We start from the raw sequence: 21142 nt of genomic DNA on the forward strand, positions 1-21142 counted from the left end.
GGGAGGGGCAAATAAATGGATAGGAAGCAGCCTGCGAGGTAAGGCGTCATTGACCCCTGCCCATCTACCACCTTCTTCGTTCCCAAGCGTTTCATGACAATTTTCTTCCCAAATATTTCATATTTTTTGTTGCTCTTTTACATGGAAGTTCTATTATGCATCTGGATTAGTTACTGTCTATATGTGAGAAGGAAATGTTTATTTGGAGAAGGAAATGGCAACCCACTCCAGTATTCCTGCCTGGGAAATCCCATGGACAGAGGAGCCTGGCAGGCTACAGTCCATGGGATCTCAAAGAGTCAGACACATCTTAGCAACCAAACAACAAAATATGTGAGAAAGCTATTAATTTTTATGTATTATTTGCATGGCAAAGTGGTATGATAAGAAGGCATTTAATTTTTGCTTGTGTGAATATCATTTACATGGTATGTGACCTGAGGAGAGTCCAGTATCTTTTCTGCATTAATTCCATTATTTGTAAAAAAAAAAAAAAAATTTAAGGCTAAGAAGATATTTCTTCGTTCTTTTTAGTAGTCAATGAAATAATACATATTATGCAGTTAGAACAGTCCAGTTCAAAATAAACTCCCAGTAAAGATCATTTATTATTGTATCTAGTAGTTTTTCAGCTGACCTAGGGCACTGCTTGCTTTTCAATCCAGTAGATATCACTGATGGTTAGCAACTGGTTTTCCTGTGGCACTCTTGGCAATTTTCAAATTCTCTCTGGATCGACTAGGTGGACTTTTAAACATAACCACCGATATTTTGACTCTACCCCCTAAAAGGCCCAGTAATCACTTCAGAAGGGAATGAGTCTCCCAGAAACCCCACTTTGAGAAACGGTTTTACCTGACCCTGGACTGCGAGTATAGCTGCCCTCATTTCACCCAAGTGAGAGAACCAAGTCTGCCCCTGCTTAGAAACCAGAGTCCCTTTCAGCTGAGCCTAAGAGAGAACAAGGGAAATGTAGACACGTCTCAAAGATACCTGTAGAATGACGGTTCTCAGTCAGGGGCAGGGGCTGTGTTACAATGTCTAGAGACATCTGTGATTGTCGAGGGGCAGTGTGGCTGGCATCTCGTGGGCTGAAGTCAGGGTTGCTGCTCAGCCTCTTACAATGCCACAAAGATGTAGCTCACCAGAAATGGCAGGAGTGCGCCAGTTGAGAAACTTCTAGAAAAAAACATCAGCCAGCCAAGTTGCTTGAATTTAGACATGAGGTTTCCCTGACTGTGGTGGTAGAAATAAAAGGAACCTGCTGCTTCTGCAAACCTCATGTCTGAGATGGCATAAATAGTCACACTCCTCCCCCTACCCCCTAACCAGTCTTTGCACTTAGAAAGTTCACGACTGGCAGCCTGGAGTCTCCATGACTTAGGTAGGTTTTCCACAGCTCATCTCTTCACCTCAGAAGACTCCAGACCTGGACTCACTCCATGCAGCAAAGAAAGGTATTTTAAACATTGGGAAAAACTCAGATCATTTAAGTACCTAGATCTGTGAGCCATTCTCAGAGAGAAGGGGAGAGAGGGGAAGGGACCCAAATCATATGCAAAAAATTTTTTTTTAGAATCTGAAGAAGAGTTTTGGTAGTCTCAAATGTCACTTCTTTGAAGATAAAGTCAGACTTTTACAATAATGCTGGAAATGGTTTTATGGAGTGTGTCTCTCGTCTGTATATTTGGGCTTGATACTTGGACTTGAGGAAGTAAATACTATTAATACGTGTTTTCAACAGCGTATATTAAAGCAGCCTTTCCAGCACAATTTGAAGCATCAATCCTTTGCTGTCTTTGCAAGGTAAAGTTTGGTGTTTTCTCTTTATCTTAGTTGATGCTACTGGGTCCATCTCAGGCTGATCTTGACACCTCTCATGTTCTGCTCTCTTCAACCAGACCTCTCTGTTTCATTTTGGAAGAAGACTGAAAATGGTAAGGACAGCTAAGAGATCCCTAAAAAGTGTTATTTGTCCTTTTTTGTGGAAGAACTGAAACTGGCTAGCAAGAGAGATGTTTAAGTTATCTGTATTTCAGTTATTTACTGAGGAAAACTTTCATGATCTTTCATAACCAAGATTAATCATGGGGGTATTGTGTAATTTCAATTAATTAAGATTAATCAATACTTGCTGTGTTCTCATTCCTATGGACTTCCCTGGTGGCTCAGATGGTAGTAATTTCAATTAATTAAGATTAATCAATACTTGCTGTGTTCTCCTTCCTATAAGAAATAATGCATCCTGCCCTGAGGAGGAGCAAATGTTTGAATTGGGGAAATAGCTTCTATGGGTCTAACTTTTTTCACCCCACGTTTTTGGTTTTGAAAGTTAGTTGTACACTCGTATCCAACTCTTTGTGGTCCCATGGACTGTAGCCTGCCGGGCTCCTCCATCCTTGGAATTCTTCAGGCAAGAGTACTAGAGTGGGTTGCCATTTCCTTTTCCAGGGGATCTTCCTGACCCAGGGATTGAACCCAGGTCTCCTGCATTGCAGGCGGATTCTTTACCAACTGAGCCACTAGGGAAGCCCTCGTTTCGGGCTTTATTACCATACAAATTACTGAGGTTCCTTTGTGTTTTTCTAGCATTTGGTGGTGTCTAAACAAGTATGCAGGGGAGGGAGCGGGCAGGATGCATAGGACTAGAAATACAGGGAGCCTGGGCTCCCATGCAGTCCAAGAAAACCAGAACCAGACAGTAGATAAAGCTGTAAAAACAGATATTGTTCAGGAACTGTTGCAATCGGGGAAATGAGACTGTAGTATAGGACTGGGATCAGTTCCAAATAGTGCAGAGGCATGTGGGATTTATAGTCCAGGAGCAGAGTGGAGGTCAGCGGGTGGAAAATTACTAAGAGGAAACATCAGGGGTGGCAGGGCGTGGGGTGGTTCTGACTCGACCCACCTGACAGGGTTCTTGCTGAAAGCAGGCCAGGAAGATGGACTGTTCCCTGGGGGGTCGTAGAGATGGGGTATTTGATCAGATAGCAAGGATAATGAAACTGTGGTGAGGGGCTCTTCCTAAACCAACCTGACAGGATCCTTGTGAAAAATGGCCACATGAACACAAAAGCCCAAATATCAAGGCTGAGTCAGAGGAGCTTGACTAAAGTTTAGTCACAGAGAGACTCTGTCATGTTCACTATCCCAGTTACTAGTGAGGGATCTTTAGGTTTATCACTTAAGCCCCCTGAAACTCAGCTTTTTTTTTTATACTATAAAATGAACATTACTATGGCTCTCTAGTTGCCTTGCTGGGCCATTGTGGAGGCTCAAATAACAGAATGTATATTTAGAGCCTTTGCATGTGGTATGAGTTATTAGGCATGCCACAAAATTCATCAGAAAAAGACACCAGTGACTTCTTGCTGAAATTATTTTGTCACCCCAACTAGACACAATGGAGTACTTGTACCAGGAACCCACTCTGACTTCTAGATTGGAAGGTGGGCTCCCAGGCTCATTTCATGTCTAAGGTCTAATGAAGACTTAACCACAGGACACTGTGTGAAGAGACAGAGAAGCAACAGTGTAGAGTTTCATTTCCTAGAAACTCAGATGTCTGTTTATAGGCAAACTGAGGCCCACATCTGCCTGTGCCCCTTGAGGGATGGTGTGATAGGATTGATGGTAGTAAAGAGAGCTCACATTTATTGACTGCTTACTATAGTGAGCATCGTGCTTAGGGCTGGACGTCTCTGTTTCGATTTCACCCTCTAAGCAGCCTTGTAAGTCATAGATGAGGGAGCCGGGGCTTCAAGAGTCTAAGAACTTCTGGTTTTGGCTGGGCAGCTCAACCCTGGAAGCCGTGCTGGAGACCCCTCTGTTCTACCTAGACCGAGCCCAGCACACACTCCTACTCAGGGCTTCAATGTGGGCTTCAAGCGCGATAATGTAGTCCTTAAGAAGAAAATTGGGATATCTTTTATAAGAAAAAATATGAAAACAGTTTTTAAAAAAACCAGAAAAGGTCAAAAAGCATAGGGAAATTATTCGATCTTATTAATAGTTATAGTTCAGACCCTTTGATATGGAAACTCCACTTCTAGAAACTCTTCTTAAAGAAATGATCAGGGATGTCACAAGCAATTTATGAAGGTTAGTCTGTGCAGCATAGCAAAGAGAACATCTCATGTCAAGTGTTGGGAAAGGGTTCATTAATTGTGGTCCTCCAGAGACATTACTTTGCCAACAAAGGTCCGTCTAGTCAAGGCTATGGTTTTTCCAGTAGTCATGTATGGATTTGAGAGTTGGACTGTGAAGAAAGCTGAGCACTGAAGAATTGATGCTTTTGAACTGTGGTGTTGGAGAAGACTCTTGAGAGTCCCTTGGACTGCAAGGAGATCCAACCAGTCCATTCTAAAGGAGATCAGTCCTGGGTGTTCTTTGGAAGGAATGATGCTAAAGCTGAAACTCCAGTACTTTGGCTACCTCATGCGAGGATTTGACTCATTGGAAAAGACTCTGATGCTGGGAAGGATTTGGGGCAGGAGGAAAAGGGGACGACAGAGGATGAGATGTTTGGATGGCATCACCGACTAAATGGACATGAGTTTGAGTGAACTCCAGGAGTTGGTGATGGACAGGGAGGCCTGGTGTGCTGTAATTCATAGGGTCGCAAAGAGTCGGACACGACTGAGCGACTGAACTGACTGACTGACTGACATTAAGTAGCATGTTATATAACCATCAGATCATCTGTTTATTTATTTGTTTAATTTTGGTTTTTTGGCTGTGCTGGTTGACATACAGGATCTTAGTGCCCCAACCAGGAATTGAACCTGTGACCCTGAATTGAGAGCCTGGAGTCTTAACCACTGGACTGCCAGGGAAGTCTCATATTTTTTAAAAGAATACTGAATGACATAAGAAAGTACTCATGATAAAATGGTAAACGGAAAAAGCAATCTAGTAGTGAAGTATTGTTTATTCCTGATGTTTTTAATGCACATACTAGATGCTTGCTAAATGGTGGTTCATCTGGAATGACAGTTTGCATGAATAGTTTTTCTCAATAGTTTCTCAATAGTTTCTCAATAGTTTTCTCAATAGTTTCACAAAAGAGCCCTGTATTCAAACCATTTTATAGTTGAGAAATCAGAGGCTCATGAGGGAAAGTGATTCACTAATGTCCAAGACAGCTTAGATGACAGAATAAGAACTTAAAATCAAAACTTTACTAGATGAAGCATCTGGCAGTATTGAAGTGCTTCTCACTATTTGAAATAGATACAGGAAGAGGGAGATGAGTGTTAGAGGCAACATGCCAAGATATAACAGTAGTTAAGCGATTTTACAAATAAAAACATTATTCTGCTCTTAGATATAGCACACTCCTTCCTGGCCAAACAAAGCAGTCCATTAACTAAACTAATCAAAACTGATTATTTAAAAATAGGGAAAATCATACTAAAATTAAAAGCAATCATTACAGATCAACCAACCAACCAGCGTCTTTGCACCCCAAGAATAGATCATTTTTATATCTCAGAAGTCCCTCAAAGTTTAGGTTGCAATGCAAATAATGGGTGTGGGTCATAGCCAGCCTGCCACCTGTTTTTGTAGAGCCCACAAGCTAAGAGGTTTTTTTAATCTCTTTAAATGATTGAAAAAGTCAAAGGAAGTATACTGCTTTGTGACCCTTAAGAGTTATATTAAATTCAAATTTTTGTGCCCACAATTAGCTTTAGTATTTGCATATTTGTTTATATATTGTCTATAACTGCTTTTGCACTGCAGTGGCAAATTTGAGTAGCTGTGATACAGACTGTATGGCCTGCAAAACAAAATATTTACTGACTGGCTCTTTACTGAAAAAGTGTGCCAAGTTGACAGTTTTCCTTTATGGAAAAAAGAGGGTAGGGTATGAGGTCAAGTAAGATGTAATTTCTTCTGGTCTTTGGTGCCTGTTATGATGCAAGGTAGCTGTTGAATTTCTAATTTATATAAGACTCCTTTATATCGTTTGACTCTTTTATTTTGAAAACTAGGTCTGTTGGGCTAAAATGGGAGAAAGGAAATGATAAAAAGTCTATTTTTTAAGTAAATGGGTTATGTCCTTGTACTTAATCTTTTGGTTGTTATATAATGAAACTTTGATGTCTATGGTAATTACACTTTTCAGAGGTTAGCCTATAATTAGAAATATTTCAAAAATTTGCAAAAAGGGGATATTTGGTCATTGTAAGTCTAGTAGGGAAATTCCCAGTGGAGTCTGGCCTATAAAACAATATCACATCTGTTAAGTTCCATTATTTGCAGACCTTGGTTAGCCCCTAGGGTGATATATACAACGCTTATTTAGTTATCAAACAATTCAGTGTCACGGCAACATGACAAAAGTTTACTGAATTCGAATTCAAGGATTTCCCACAATGGCGCCCCACTCCTTGTCTCTTCCTGGTCCCTGTCTCATGATTCTCCAGCCTGCCATCACCTCTGCTTCAACCCAGCCCGTCCACGTGGGGGATCCCCACTGCGCCGTGGTCTGCTTGGCTTTAGTAGCTTGGCTTCAGTGACTCCCTCCACTGGAAATGCATATTCCAACACTTCCTTTTCAACTCAAGCAATGTGGCCTTTTTTTTTTTTTTTTTTCCTGCTCTCTCATCTTGAAAATAAATGGGAGGAGTATCTGAGGGCACTGACCTGTGGTCCCTTGAAGGCTGGCATGTCACAGCCCACAGAGGATGCCCAGTATGCTGGCCTTTCAGACAGTCTGTTGGGTAGATGAGCGAAGGAGGGAGCAGATCTTCTCTTAACTGAGTGTAACCGTGAGTGTCCCCTGGCCTCACTCGTTCTCACCTTGAGGTCAATTTCCTTCTGTGAAGAATTTTTCTGTAGGCCTTTCATCCAACCAGATCAGGGGCTATGGAAAATTACATAATAAAGACTGCGAGGGGAATGCAGATGAAATACCGAATGGTGAAGGGTTTTTCCCTGCCACCAGGTAATCACACCTGACTTCCTCTGCCTAGAGGACTCTCTTCACCTTCCCCTCTCCCTCGCCCCACCAGCCCCTCCTGCCGGCTGCTCACCGTCTCCCCAAGAGCATCACAGCAATTGGAAGAGATTACCCACCTGCTCCTCCCCACTTATGTGCCCACCTAGAGCTTCTACACCTGCCCGTCCTGCTTGACTTATGGTCTGGTTACCCACCACGGCGGAGCAGATCACCCCCAAACCCACTGGCTCGAAACAACCACTGTCCTCGAGTGTTAGGAGTGGCGGGCCCACAGGTTGACTGGGCTCAGCAAGGTGACTCTGGCGCTGGTGTGTCATTGTGTGACTGCTCGCCTTGCAGTCAATGTCAGGGGCTGGGCTCCGCCCACACAGGTCTGGTGCCCAGATGGGCAAGCTCCGCAGCTGCAGGCTGCCCCTGTCTCTGGGTGGTCTCCCCAACATGTCAGATGTGCTGTCGCCGGGCTTCTTCCAAGGCTGGTGGCTCAGGACTCCAGTTCAGGTGGAGAGAGAGACAGGGAAAGATGGAGCACTGGGTGCCGTGAAAGTCTCCCACCTTGTCTGTCCCTGCCTGGGAAGTTGTGTAGTCCTACTTTGCTGCTGTCCTCCAGACAGTCCCAAAAGCCTGCCCAGCTTCTAAGGAGGTGGGAGATAATTGCATAGTTTGCAGACTCTTATACTAAGGATGGAATTGTTAGGCTCCTTGCTAAAGCCAAATCTCTCCACTAGTGCACTGGGTCACCTGCCTGCTTCCTTCCCTGGGCTCCACACACCAGCATTCTCCCATCTCTCCTGCATTGTCATTGGTACTATTATTAATGATGGGGTTTTTGGAAAAAAGTTTTTTTCCCTCTCACCATCATTACAATGTACTGTTATTCCTTCCATCCTCAAATAAATCCTCTTGACCCTCTTGGCCCTGGGAACTACCGCCAGCATCTTTGTTCCCCTTTGCAGGAAGCTTCTCAGAAATGCTGGCTGCCTCCAACCCCTCTTCTCATTTTCTTCCAAGAACTTGAAAGTCCTATTTGATTTGGCTTCACCTTCCAAATCTATCCAAGTATCTGGCTAGTTCTCACCACCTCTACCCCAGCCAGCTGGGGCTTTTGCTTGAATTACCATCATAGCCTCTTGACTGGTCTCCACGCTTCCAACCTCACCCCTCATTGTCTCTTTCAAGGCAGTAACCAGCATGATCTTTGTAACATGGAAGTCAGACCATGGCACTCTTTGACTTAAAAATTTGCAATGAATCGATCTTCCATTCCTTGTTGGGATGGCTGACAAGGCCCTGTAGGAATCCTCAATGTGGGACTACAGCTCCTCCCTCTTTGAATTCATCTCCTTTTACTCTCTATTCCTCCTTTGTTGCCATTTTTGTGGTGATTCCAGCATGTTTGCATCTGGGGGCCTTGGCATATATTTCTTTATTAGGAAGCTAAAGCTCAGTCTGCCTTTAAATTTATAAATCCATGAACTATGCTAGCATAGCATTACTGGATATGAATGCACACCTAAGAACTATATGATCTGAAAAGTCTCTTTTTTTCTCTCGAGTTGGTCCCACTCAAATCATAAATACCTTTTCATAATATTTGGACATTTTTATTATGAAAACTCCAAATACCACAATATCAAAACATTAGATGACCAAAAATCCTTTAACTGAAAAGGAAATTAACCAAAATGCATGTATATAGCATACCAAGTGCATTTGTTGGAACAATATGAAATAACTGGAAGATGATTGGTTAAAATGGAGTTTGAATCTTGGTTTGAAACTGCCTTTCTGATCCCTGTTTTCTCATCAGCAAAATGGGAATATTTATGTCTTTTAAACTTCATTGTCAGGGCTCAGTGATGTAATATAAACAAAGTATCTTCTTTGGCATCTAAACATAATAAATACCTGGTAATTGACCATTATTAAAAAAAAAACACAAATGACTGTCTGATGACTAGTCAGTGTGAATTCTACATTTTCCATTTTAACAAAAAGGTGATTTACTGAGAGAACAGAACACCTGTGAGTACAAAATCACAGTCCCATTTTTACCATAATTAGCTTGCTAATTGGGCATCCAAATTTACCCAGTATATTTGCATGTGTAATCAGCTATGATTCATGACTAAAGCCAGGCCTATTATGGTGAATTATGTTATTTTACAAATCAAATTCCTGAAAGATGTATGTCTTTGGCAATTATTGCAAAAAAAAATAATGTGGGTTATTTGTATGAAATGAAAAAAACAGACCTCATATCATGCTGAATGAACACTTACATTTAAAAATGGTCTTTAGTTGAAGCGAAGGTCCTAGCTTAATTCTGAAGCCATGTAGTTCCCCATGGTTTGAAAGGGGAAGTTTCCATACTTTGGGAAATTTGGGAATAAAGGACTATTTCACATTTTACAATCATCTTCTCAAACATACCTTTTCTGTTTGGAAGCCTGAAAGGTATTATTTCTCATTAACACATTTAAAAGGCTTTGTTCATTGACTCAGTTTTCTTCCTCTCCTGCTTGATCAGAACCCATCTGTGAGTTCCAGGCAGCTGGCGCAGAGAGCCACGAGAAGGCTTGTCCGGCATCCAGCTTGCCTGGGCTGGGACTCAGCGACTGAATACAAGTCAGGGACAGTCCCATCCTGGCTGTGCTTGTTCCCAGGAGAGACAAATGAGTTCTGTGCTCCCACTCAGGTTTCAGGTTCTAGGGGGAAGAACTTCTGAGAAAACAGATTGCATAGGAGTCCTTCTGTAGGTCTGCTCCCCAGGGCCTCCCTTGGATACCATCCCCTTTTCTTCTGTGGCTCTTTTCCGATTTCAGACTTTGCTGGTGGCTCAGATGGTAAAGTGTCTGCCTACAATGCGGGAGACCCGGGTTCAATCCCTGGGTCAGAAAGATCTCCTGGACAAGGAAATGGCAACCCACTCCAGTATTCTTGCCTGGAAAATCCCATGGACAGAGGATCCTGGTAGACTACAGTCCATGGGGTCACAAAGTGAAAGTGAAAGTGAAGTGAAGTCGCTCAGTCTTGTCTGACTCTTTGTGACCCCGTGGACTATAGCCCACCAGGCTCCTCCTTCCATGGGATTCTCCAGGCGAGAATACTGGAGTGGGTTGACATTTTCTTCTCCAGGGGATCTTCCTGACCCAGGGATTGAACTTAGGTCTCCTGCATTGCAGGCAGACGCTTTAACCTCTGAGCCACTAGGCAAGCCCTAGAGGACAGAGGATCCTGGTAGACTGCAGTCCATGGGATCACAAAGAGTCAGACACAACTAAGCGACTTCACCTTCTTCCTTCCTTCCTTCCTTCCTTCCTTCCTTCCTTCCTTCCTTCCTTCCTTCCTTGAGAAGCCCTCAGCCCTCCTGGTCCCTCCTCACTGCCTTATCAAAAATCTGATCTTTGGAAAGACTTTACTGTTTGTGATCATTGAATGTGAGCCTCCACGGGATTTTAAGAACGTTCAAAGCCTTGGTTTACTTGCCCGATATTTGTCTTGTGCTCACTAGGTGGCAGGCATCATCAGAAATGGTCAAGACAGATAAGGCCACAGCCCCTAGAGTGTTTTACCTCCTAGAGGGAGACATGGGTGAATTGATACCTAGACTTCTGGGAAGGTAAGCCAGGAGAATTGCTGAGGGCCAGCACTGCATGCCAGATCTCCTGACAGGCAAGTTCTATAGTTTCTGCATCTCAGTGTCCTCATTGTCAGTGAACCTATTTCTTGGGGTGAGGATGAAATAATTGGCTAAAAGCTATTGGTTGAAATTAGCGGCCCATGAGGCAACTTAGAGGTTTACAGGTGATATGATTTCTTCTCATATTTGGCAGACTTGAACTGGATTTGCTTTGAGGTAATTCCATGTGCAAATGGAAGTTTTTGCCCAGACCGGGGCCCTGAAAACTACGACCCATGGACCAAATCTGTCCTGTTACCTGTTTTTGTGAGCTGAGAATTATTTTTTACCACCTTGATTCATAATGTTCTAAGTGGTTATTTAAGTACCCACATTAATAGCTTCAATTATGCTGGGAAAGATTGAGGGCAGAAGGAGAAGGGGACGACAGAGGATGAGATGGTTGGATGGCATCACCAATTCAATAAACTTGAGTTTGGGTAAGCTCTGGGAGTTGGTGATGGATAGGGAGGCCTGGCGTGCTGCAGTTCATGGGGTCGCAAAGAGTCAGACACAACTGAGCAACTGAACTGAACTGAGTCTAAAATATTGACTGTCCGGCCCTTTAGAGAAGAAGTTTGCCAACCTCTAGTCTAGACCAGCTCTGTCTACTAGAACTTTGCACAGTGATGGAAAATGTTCCGTATCTGTGTGCTTGAATACAGTAACCACGAACCTGAGGTGACTTTGAGCGCTTGAAATATGGTTAGTGTGACTGAGAGACTGAATTTGAAAGTTGCACTTCATTTTAATTCATTTAAATAGAAACAGCTACACGTGACCAGTGGCTATCACATTGGCCAGAGCAGCTTTAGACCACTTAAGTCTGAAGATTCTGTATTCCCTCAGTGTTCTTGTCTCTCAATTTAATCAACTTCCCAGAGGCTGTCTGAGTCAAGAAGAAGGCAGCACTCCTAATCAGATTTTGGGGGCCCTGGGCTGGCTTTCACTGTCTTCTAGAAAATGCTTAATGGAAAGTGCTAGAAAAATGTGTGTGAACATACACTTACTTCCTCTTAAAGCTGTATCCATGACATCTGCTATTGTTTGGGGTAAGGCAGTTGGCTTTTTCAAACCCAGAAGGCCCCAAATTAAGGAAGTCTTAATCATCTTTAGAATTCAGGCTGCAGGCAGTGAAAACCTCACTTAGCGAAGCTATGTTTCTTTCCATCCATCTTATAGAACTAAAACTAAAGTTAGCTTTCCAGGGCACCCAAAGCTGGTGCTCTGGGACAACCCAGAGGGATAGGATGGGGAGGACGGTGGGAGGAGGGTTCAAGTTGAAGGGGGACACATGTACACCTGTGGCAGATTCATGTTGATGTATGGCAAAAACCATCACAATATTGTAAAGTAATTATCCTCCAATTTAAAAAAAATAAAGTTAGCTTCCCCTCCCCGCTAGGCTAACTTCAGCCCTAGGGCATTTCTTTCATAAAATTGCCTGGAACAGTTAGGAGTTAATCATCACATGTCATCATTAGGAATATTGTCAAGCAATTTCCCCTTAGAGTAAAACTGAAGTTGGCCTTCTGGGAATGTCATGTAAGTATGGTGTATTACGTATTTCAAAGTTGCTAAGACAGTAGATCTTAAAAGTTCTCATCAGAAGAAAAAAAAACTTGGAACTATGTGTGGTAACTAAACTTACTGTGGTGATCATTTTGCAATATCTCAAATCATTATGTTGTACACCTAACCTACTCCAAGGAGGATTTCTTTTAACTATTTTGCTGTATTTCACTGTTCACTCATTTATGCATTTATTCTTTCATTCATGTATTTTGCAAACATAATCAGCATTAAGTGCGAGACATTGTTTTACATGAGGGCACACAAAACCCTGCTCTCTCGAAGCTAACATTGGCATGCAAAATATATATAAAACAAATAAGCACATAAACCAGAAGCATATAAATGATCCACAGGATTATTTCTGATTGTGCTAAAGACTATGAAAGAAATAAAGCACAGTAGTCTAATACAGAGTACATATACCTCTCTCTGCCACAGTTGACTTATCTGTAAAATGGGGATAATAATAGAGGTCTACAATTCCAGAATCCCTAAACTGAAAGCTTTGTCCTAACTCAGCTGATGGTAAGCACAACTTAATCTGAACTCATTTGGAGATGAATCTTAGACCAGAACCAGATGATCTAGTGTTTGTTGTTTTTGTTCTTGTTTTTTAAATCCCACTTAGAGTGGACAATCCTGTGCTTTATTGCACAAATTTTTATGTGTTTGATTATGAGATGCTGCCCCAGATTCCAGTTGGAGTGTTACATAATATGAGGTACATACATCACATTGCCTTCTAAAATCTGAAAAATTCTGAGTTCCAAAACACATCTAGTTGCAAAGGTTGTGGATAAGGGACCAAAGACCTGTAATGCTGCCCTCATGTGGTTAATATGAAGATGAAATGAGTGAGTTAATATATGTAAAGCACTGCAAACTTTGCCCAACATATGCTAAATGCTATCTAAGTTAATTACTGCTCCTGTCTTTATCACTGTTATTACATGGGAGGGTGTTTAGACAAGTTGCTCAGAGACAGCCTCTCTGGGGATGTGTCATTTAAGCAGACACCCAGGGGATGAGAATGACCTGGCTGTGGGAAGAGGAGGAGAAAGATCATTTCAGGAAGCGGGAACAGCAAGTGCCAAGACTGACTCAAATGCAGAACAGAAAACAGGCCGGATATCTGCCATGTGGTCAAAGAAGGGGAAAAGTGGTTCAAGGTCAGTGTGGTAGGCTAGAGTCAAAACATGCATGATATAAACAATGGCAAAGACTTTGGACTTCATTCAAAACATAATGAGTGATCACTGTAGTTGATCTGATTCATGTTTATAAAGACTGCTCTGATGCTCTTGATGGATGAATTGTAGAGGAGGATGGGAGTCAAGGAGACCAGGTTTGAGTCCAGTGTGATGATAGTCCAGGTGAAACCTCCTGGCAAAGTGGAGTAGGGGGTGGGAGTAGACAAGGAGAAAAGTGGACAGGTGCAAGAAAACAGGTAGAAATGGGAGGAAAAGACTTAATAAAATGATAATAAATTAACAAGCTTTAGGCGTGCAAAGATGTGTGAAGAAGCTCTTTGAACTCCTTCTTTAACCATCTTGCAGTAGAGAAAATGCTGAGGGAAAATTTTGCTTATTTATCCCCTATTAAGGGAATTAAGGGAAGTAGGCAGTAGATTTATTAGATATGAGCATGACTGGTTGATTCAGTCAGGTGAGGGGATGAAAGCATTAACTGAGCTGGAAAGCTGTTGTAGAGACCCAGGCTAGATCATCCCATGGATGAACACAGGCGAAATGAAAACCAGTGTTCTGGAGTAAAATATTGATAGAAATTCTGAAACTTGAGAGCGAGTCTATGGTAAACCACCCCCTATGCAAGGCAAGCTCGAGTTAATAGGGTGGTTAGTAAAACTCTTCATTATGTCCCATATTCCCTCTTAAGGTCTTTTTTGCCCAGAGTCCAGTTGTTTCTGATACTAAACATAGATGCCCAAGAATTACCCGTAAGAGTAGGTTCCCACATGTCCCAGTTGGTCTGAGAGAGTCTTTGTGCCTGTAGTCTTGGCATAAATTATTAAAGCCCCTCCCCTTTCATTCCCATGAGTATCCTGTTTGATCAATTGGGGATCACCCAGGTGGTACCCTACTATATTATCCCCTTTCCTAATCTGTGTAATGTAAACCCAATGTGTAGGGAAAATGTTCATCCCCAAGTCATCTTGGAGATAATTTCCAAAAATAGTCCAAGAGGAAAATGGGCTTATAGATAGCAGTGCCAAAATATCAGGAGTTGGGTGACCATAAACAGATCAGTTAATATCGCTGAGCTGTGTCTCAGTCTGCAAAGTGTTTCCCTACTTAGCATATTAAGAAGCTCAGATGTGGTAAAGGACTCTTGTAATGTGTACCAGGTGGGCTTAACAAGCAAATGTTAATTGCACTAAAGGTTTTCTTACCAGATGTAGTTGCATTTCAGACTTTGGCAGCATGTTGACGGCTCTTTCATTGTAACATTATAAGTAACAGGGAATAGGAAAATGCTGCTTCCCCTATCTGAAAAGCGATATAACAAAAGCCAAGATGCTGAAAGCGAAATATGTAAGTTTTTATGAACCTCAGTAATTGACAACTACAGTCATGGGGTGGGGGCAGGGATGCTATTTAGACAGTTGAGAATGATAAACCTGAGCTGTTGATTTTTCAAATGGAGCAAGAGAGAGGCAGCAAACGGGAGTTTTAAATTCTGGATCTTGGTGTATTTTAAATGGGTGATTTATTCTTATACTTTCAGGTGTTTCCAATGTGGACATTGAAGAGACAGTTTCCTATCCTTTTTAACATGATCCTAATTTCTGGACTCCTTGGGGCTAGATGGTTTCCTAAAACTCTGCCCTGTGATGTCACTCTGGATGCCCCAAATACCCATGTGATTGTGGACTGCACAGACAAGCATTTGACAGAAATTCCTGGAGGTATTCCTGCCAATGCCACCAACCTTACCCTCACCATTAACCACATAGCAGGCATCTCTCCAGCCTCCTTTCACCGGCTGGACCATCTGGTGGAGATCGATTTCAGATGCAACTGCGTACCTGTTCGACTGGGGCCAAAAGACAACGTGTGCACCAAAAGGCTACAGATTAAACCCAACAGCTTTAGCAAACTCACGTATTTAAAATCTCTTTACCTGGATGGAAACCAGCTTCTAGAAATACCTCAGGATCTTCCTCCCAGCTTACAGCTGCTGAGCCTGGAGGCCAACAACATCTTTTTGATCATGAAGGAGAATCTAACAGAACTGGCCAACCTAGAAATACTCTACCTGGGCCAAAACTGTTACTATCGTAACCCTTGTAATGTTTCATTTACTATCGAAAAAGATGCTTTCCTAAATATGAGAAATTTAAAATTGCTCTCCCTAAAAGATAACAATATCTCAGCTGTCCCCACTGTTTTGCCATCTAGTTTGACAGAACTCTATCTTTACAATAACATCATTACAAAAATCCAAGAAGATGATTTTAATAACCTCAGTCAACTACAAGTTCTTGATCTGAGTGGAAATTGCCCTCGTTGTTATAATGTTCCATTTCCTTGCACACCCTGTGAAAATAATTCTCCCCTACAGATTGATCCAAATGCTTTTGATGCATTGACAGAATTGCAAGTCTTACGTCTACACAGTAACTCTCTACAGCACGTGCCCCAAAGATGGTTTAAAAACATTAACAAACTTAAAGAACTAGATCTTTCCCAAAACTTCTTGGCCAAAGAAATTGGGGATGCCAAATTTTTACATCTTCTTCATAACCTTGTCAACTTGGATCTGTCTTTCAATTATGATCTTCAGGTCTACCATGCAGTTATAAATCTATCAGATGCATTTTCTTCACTGAAAAAATTGAAAGTTTTGCGAATCAAAGGCTATGTCTTTAAAGAGCTGAATAGTTTAAACCTCTTCCCATTACATAATCTTCCCAATCTTGAAGTTCTTGATCTTGGCACTAACTTTATAAAAATTGCTAACCTCAGCATTTTTAACCAATTTAAAACATTGAAATTCATAGATCTTTCAGTGAATAAAATATCACCTTCGGGAGATTCACCTGAAGGTGGTTTCTGCTCTAACAGGAGAACTTCTGTAGAAGGCCATGGGCCCCAGGTCCTTGAAACACTGCATTATTTCAGATATGATGAGTATGCAAGGAGCTGCCGGTCCAAGAGCAAAGAGCCTCCTTCTTTCTTACCTCTTAATGAAGATTGTTATATGTATGGACAGACCTTGGACCTTAGTAGAAATAATATATTTTTTATCAAGCCTTCTGATTTCCAGCATCTTTCTTTCCTCAAATGCCTAAACTTATCAGGAAATAGCATTAGCCAGACGCTTAATGGAAGTGAATTTCAGCCTTTAGTGGAGTTGAAATATTTGGACTTCTCTAACAATCGGCTTGATTTACTCTACTCAACTGCATTTGAGGAGCTGCACAACCTGGAAGTCCTAGATATAAGCAGTAACAGCCATTATTTTCAATCAGAAGGAATTACTCACATGCTAAATTTTACCAAGAACCTCAAGGTTCTGAGGAAACTGATGATGAACTATAATGACATTGCTACCTCCACCAGCAGGACCATGGAGAGTGAATCTCTTCAAATCCTGGAGTTCAGAGGCAACCATTTGGATATTTTATGGAGAGATGGTGATAACAGATACTTAAAATTCTTTAAGAATCTGCTAAACTTAGAAGAGCTAGACATCTCTGAAAATTCTCTGAGTTTCTTACCTTTGGGAGTTTTTGATAGTATGCCTCCAAATCTAAAGACTCTCTCCTTAGCCAAAAATGGGCTCAAGTCTTTCAGTTGGGAAAGACTACAGAGTCTGAAGAATCTAGAAACTTTGGACCTCAGCTTCAACCAGCTGAAGACTGTCCCTGAGAGATTATCCAACTGTTCCCGCAGCCTCAAGAAACTCATACTTAAGAATAATCAAATCAGGTGCCTGACAAAGTATTTTCTCCAAGGTGCTTTCCAGTTGCGACATCTGGACCTCAGCTCAAATAAAATTCAGGTTATCCAAAAGACGAGTTTTCCAGAAAACGTCCTCAACAATCTGAACATTTTGTTTCTGCATCACAATCGATTTCTGTGCAACTGTGATGCTGTGTGGTTTGTCTGGTGGGTTAACCATACCGAGGTGACTATTCCTTACTTGGCCACAGATGTGACTTGCATGGGACCAGGAGCACACAAGGGCCAGAGTGTAGTCTCTCTGGATCTATATACCTGTGAGTTAGATCTGACTAACTTCATCCTGTTCTCACTTTCCATATCAGCAGTTCTCTCTCTGATGATGATCACAATAGCAAACCATCTCTATTTCTGGGATGTGTGGTATAGTTATCATTTCTGTAAAGCCAAAATAAAAGGGTATCGACGTCTGATATCACCCAATTCTTGCTATGATGCTTTCATTGTATATGACACTAAAGACCCAGCAGTGACAGAGTGGGTTTTGGACGAGCTGGTGGCCAAATTGGAAGACCCGAGAGAGAAGTGTTTTAATTTATGTCTTGAGGAAAGGGACTGGTTACCAGGGCAGCCTGTTCTGGAAAATCTTTCCCAGAGCATACAGCTTAGCAAAAAGACAGTGTTTGTGATGACAGACAAGTACGCAAAGACTGAAAATTTTAAGATAGCATTTTACTTATCCCATCAGAGGCTCATGGATGAAAAAGTGGATGTAATCATCTTGATATTCCTTGAGAAGCCCCTTCAGAAGTCCAAGTTTCTCCAACTCCGGAAGAGGCTCTGTGGCAGTTCTGTCCTTGAGTGGCCAACAAACCCACAGGCTCACCCGTACTTCTGGCAGTGTCTGAAAAATGCCCTGGCCACAGACAATCACGTGACCTACAGTCAGGTGTTCAAAGAGACAGCCTAGCCCTTCTTTGCCGAATGTGACTGCTACCAAGGAGAAGCTTGGCTGCCTTGATAGGCTCACCCATGTGTTGCCAGAAGAGCGTTTTAAGATTCTTCAAGCCCTGGGATTGCCCATATTGGAGAGGAGTCACCAATACATGACAAAGGAAGTGGAAAAATGGGATTTATATAAGCATCAAGTCATCTTTCTCAGCTCTCTCTGTCTCCATTTGCACTTGAGTCTTTGTCTTCTGCCCTTGCATAAAATACTGTTGGGAGAAGGGTGGCAAGTAGAGGATGTGGGACTTTGATTCTCCTGTAATTGTGATTATTTCACATACACACAGTCACCAAGAACTGCACTTCTACCCTTAAGAGGCACTGGTATGTATAGAAATAGGGTTAAAAAAAGGCTCAGAGTCTGCTTATATGGCATTAAAATGTACCAGTTAATTAGTGGTAAAAATAAAGACACAGTTAACTCTTCAGCCAATTGACTCAACCATCTAGTGCCCCGTTCTGTGCAGACCATGTGCTGGCCCCCAGCAGGTGGTTGCAGCTCAAGTGCTCCTTGCTCTTTCTCTCCTGGGCCTGTTATTGGGCTCTTTGGGGAAACAGAAACATCTTTGTCATCGATGGATATAGTCTACTTACAAGTGGGAGAAGAATAAAGCACTCTGTATGCAAAGTCATGCTCTTTACTTTTGATGATAATTTACCTGCTTAAATATGGCTCTGGACTAAATGTTTCTCTCCCCCCAGGTTCATACGTTGAAATCCTAATATCCCAATGTGATGGTGTTGGGAGGTGGGGTTTTTAGGAAGTGGTTAGGTCATGAGACTGGAGCCCTCGTGATGGGATTACTGCCTTAGAGGAAGCAGTCAGGAGACTAACTTGCTGTGTTCCCACTGTGTGAGGGTATGGAGAGAGGCTGCCAGTCTATAACACACAAGAGGACCCTCAGCAGAACCAGATCACGTTGGCATTCTGATTTCCTCCAGACTGGCTTCCATGCTTCAGACTTGTGAGAAATAAATGTTTGTTCTTTAAGCCATGCAGTTTGTGATGTTTTGTTACAGCAGCCGATCTAAGACAGATTTTTTTTATCTGCATGGCAAAGTACTGTTTCCAAAGAAAAGTTGCCTCATCCGATGATCTTTCAAACTGCTTTATTAACTTATACTGCATACTTGTAATTATCTGAAAACTTGATCCATCAATGTCAGACAGCTTTGATGATAAACTCTAAAGGAGAACCCCAAGAGCATATATTTATTTAGAGTTAGCAAGCAGGGATGACAGTCACATGGATTCCTTTAAATTTGGAGGCTGGGGGAGGAACAGAGGTTTACCACCATTAACACTGAGAAAGCTTGAGTCTTGAACTTTGGCTTCAGTACTCAAAAAAAAAAAAAAAAACAAAAAACAAAAAAAAAACACCAGAAAGAACCAAGATGTTCTGAAGACACATACTTTCTAAGTGTGTATAAATTTGCATGAGTCCAAAGTCTGAAATGTGACCTGTTTGTTTTTATTTCATGAAAAAAGTTATCTACAGAGGTGTCTGTGCCCTTTAGAAGATAGCTTCAAATCCCAGACTTCAAATTATCTGGGAGATAACTGTGTTTTCTTCATATATGGAAAAGACAAAGGTTTTACTCTGAGGATGGCTATATGTATTATTTCCAAAGGACATGTAATCAATAAGGGTCACAAACTCCCAAATTAATCTCTGGAATCCACAGAGCCAACGATCTGAGCCTCAGTAAGCTAGATTGTACTTCATAGGTGCTTATGTGAAAACAAAGATAACGTCATAAAAATTGGCTGTTGGCATCATAAATTTCTTCTATTAAAGCACATAACTATACAAGGTTTAAGTTATTTTGGTGATTTATAAACCATGAAGCACTTGAAGACAAACATCTTCTGAAATGAATCAAGAGGAAGGGAAACTGACAACAACACAACTCAGAAACCACAGCATATTTCAACACGAGGTTGTGCACAGTGGTTTGTTGTAGGAAATGACCCAAAGCACAGTAACAGATGGTTTTCATTTTAATTCCTTTGTATCTTGACAAGTCACTCTTTTAATCTCCTGAGGGTCCTCTGTGGAGTCCTGTACCATTAGAGCCATTCATAGATGGCTTGGATCGAAAGCCAACAACTCAGGCCACCAGGAAAACATGACTGCTAGGTCCCCTGCCAAGCTCTGAGTGGGGAAGAGACTCCGGATTGTCCATGAATCCCATGCTACCATGAAGGGGTTCCCAACCTCTTCCAGCCCTGAACCTGTCCTTCTTCCTCAGATAGAGACTGTACCTTAGCACGACTTGGACATTCGTAGGATCCAAGCCAAGAGAGGCATTGGGCAGGTAAGCGTTATGGCTGTGAAAAAGGCGAAACACAGAGCTGCAGTTCATAGAGCAGAGAAAGTCTGAGTCTGACTGCAACCCCACGGCTAAGTCAGGGTCTCTTAAGGTCTCTTGGCCCATCCTCACGTCTGCTCCCAGCTCTGTCCAAACAGTCTTAGGTCCAGCTGATCTCTTACATGTAGTCAGGGAGTACAGACTACATGAGAGGGGCCGCAGTGATGTAACAGTCTGGGCGTCTTGTCTTGTTCCCGAGGAAGCTGACGGGGACAGCAAGGATGCACACACCTCTTTTTCAGGAGGCTGTCCCTGCCCCCCGCCCCGCCCCCGCTATAAAACACGCTTTTTGTTGGCCTCTCGTGGTCCTCACCAAGGGGATCCAGCTTGTATCTCCTGTAAGGTATTGATGACCCCGTTTTACAATGGGGGGTGGGGACAAGGTTTGATTTGTCCTCCACCTCTTCTGCACACACTCAAGTGGACAGAGAACCCTGGCCATGGGGCAGATTGACCAGCTGGGTGGTGGGATGCCGGACCTCAGGAGCAGTTGGTAGTGGGAGATGAGGCCCCTCTGCTGGAAGTCTGAACCCTTGAGCCTGAGAAGCTCTGGGAATTCCTTGTCTCTCTGGAAATACAAATATCAGTGTGGGAAGAAAATGACCAAAGAACGTGATT

The 21142-nt window shown here is 42.3% G+C and overlaps 1 protein-coding gene across 2 annotated transcripts; it reads left to right on the forward strand.

Annotated features, from left to right (window-relative positions):
* Window positions 1–295: 295 nt before the first annotated feature.
* TLR7 (toll like receptor 7) lies at window positions 296–19142 on the forward strand. Of its 2 annotated transcripts, XM_027534448.1 has the most exons (3): window positions 296–1457; window positions 1837–1937; window positions 14964–19142. In XM_027534448.1, exons 2-3 carry the CDS (start codon window positions 1935–1937, stop codon window positions 18111–18113), a joined length of 3153 nt encoding a protein of 1050 aa, XP_027390249.1. In that variant the 5' UTR covers window positions 296–1457; window positions 1837–1934; the 3' UTR covers window positions 18114–19142. The 2 variants fall into 2 exon arrangements, with proteins under 2 accessions (XP_027390249.1, XP_027390250.1); XM_027534449.1 differs by lacking the exon at window positions 296–1457 and having other exon boundaries at window positions 1464–1937.
* The last annotated feature ends 2000 nt before the right edge of the window (window positions 19143–21142 follow it).

This window comes from Bos indicus x Bos taurus, chromosome X (genome assembly GCF_003369695.1).
Source record: "Bos indicus x Bos taurus breed Angus x Brahman F1 hybrid chromosome X, Bos_hybrid_MaternalHap_v2.0, whole genome shotgun sequence".
In the NCBI taxonomy this organism is placed as follows: Eukaryota; Metazoa; Chordata; class Mammalia; order Artiodactyla; family Bovidae; genus Bos; species Bos indicus x Bos taurus.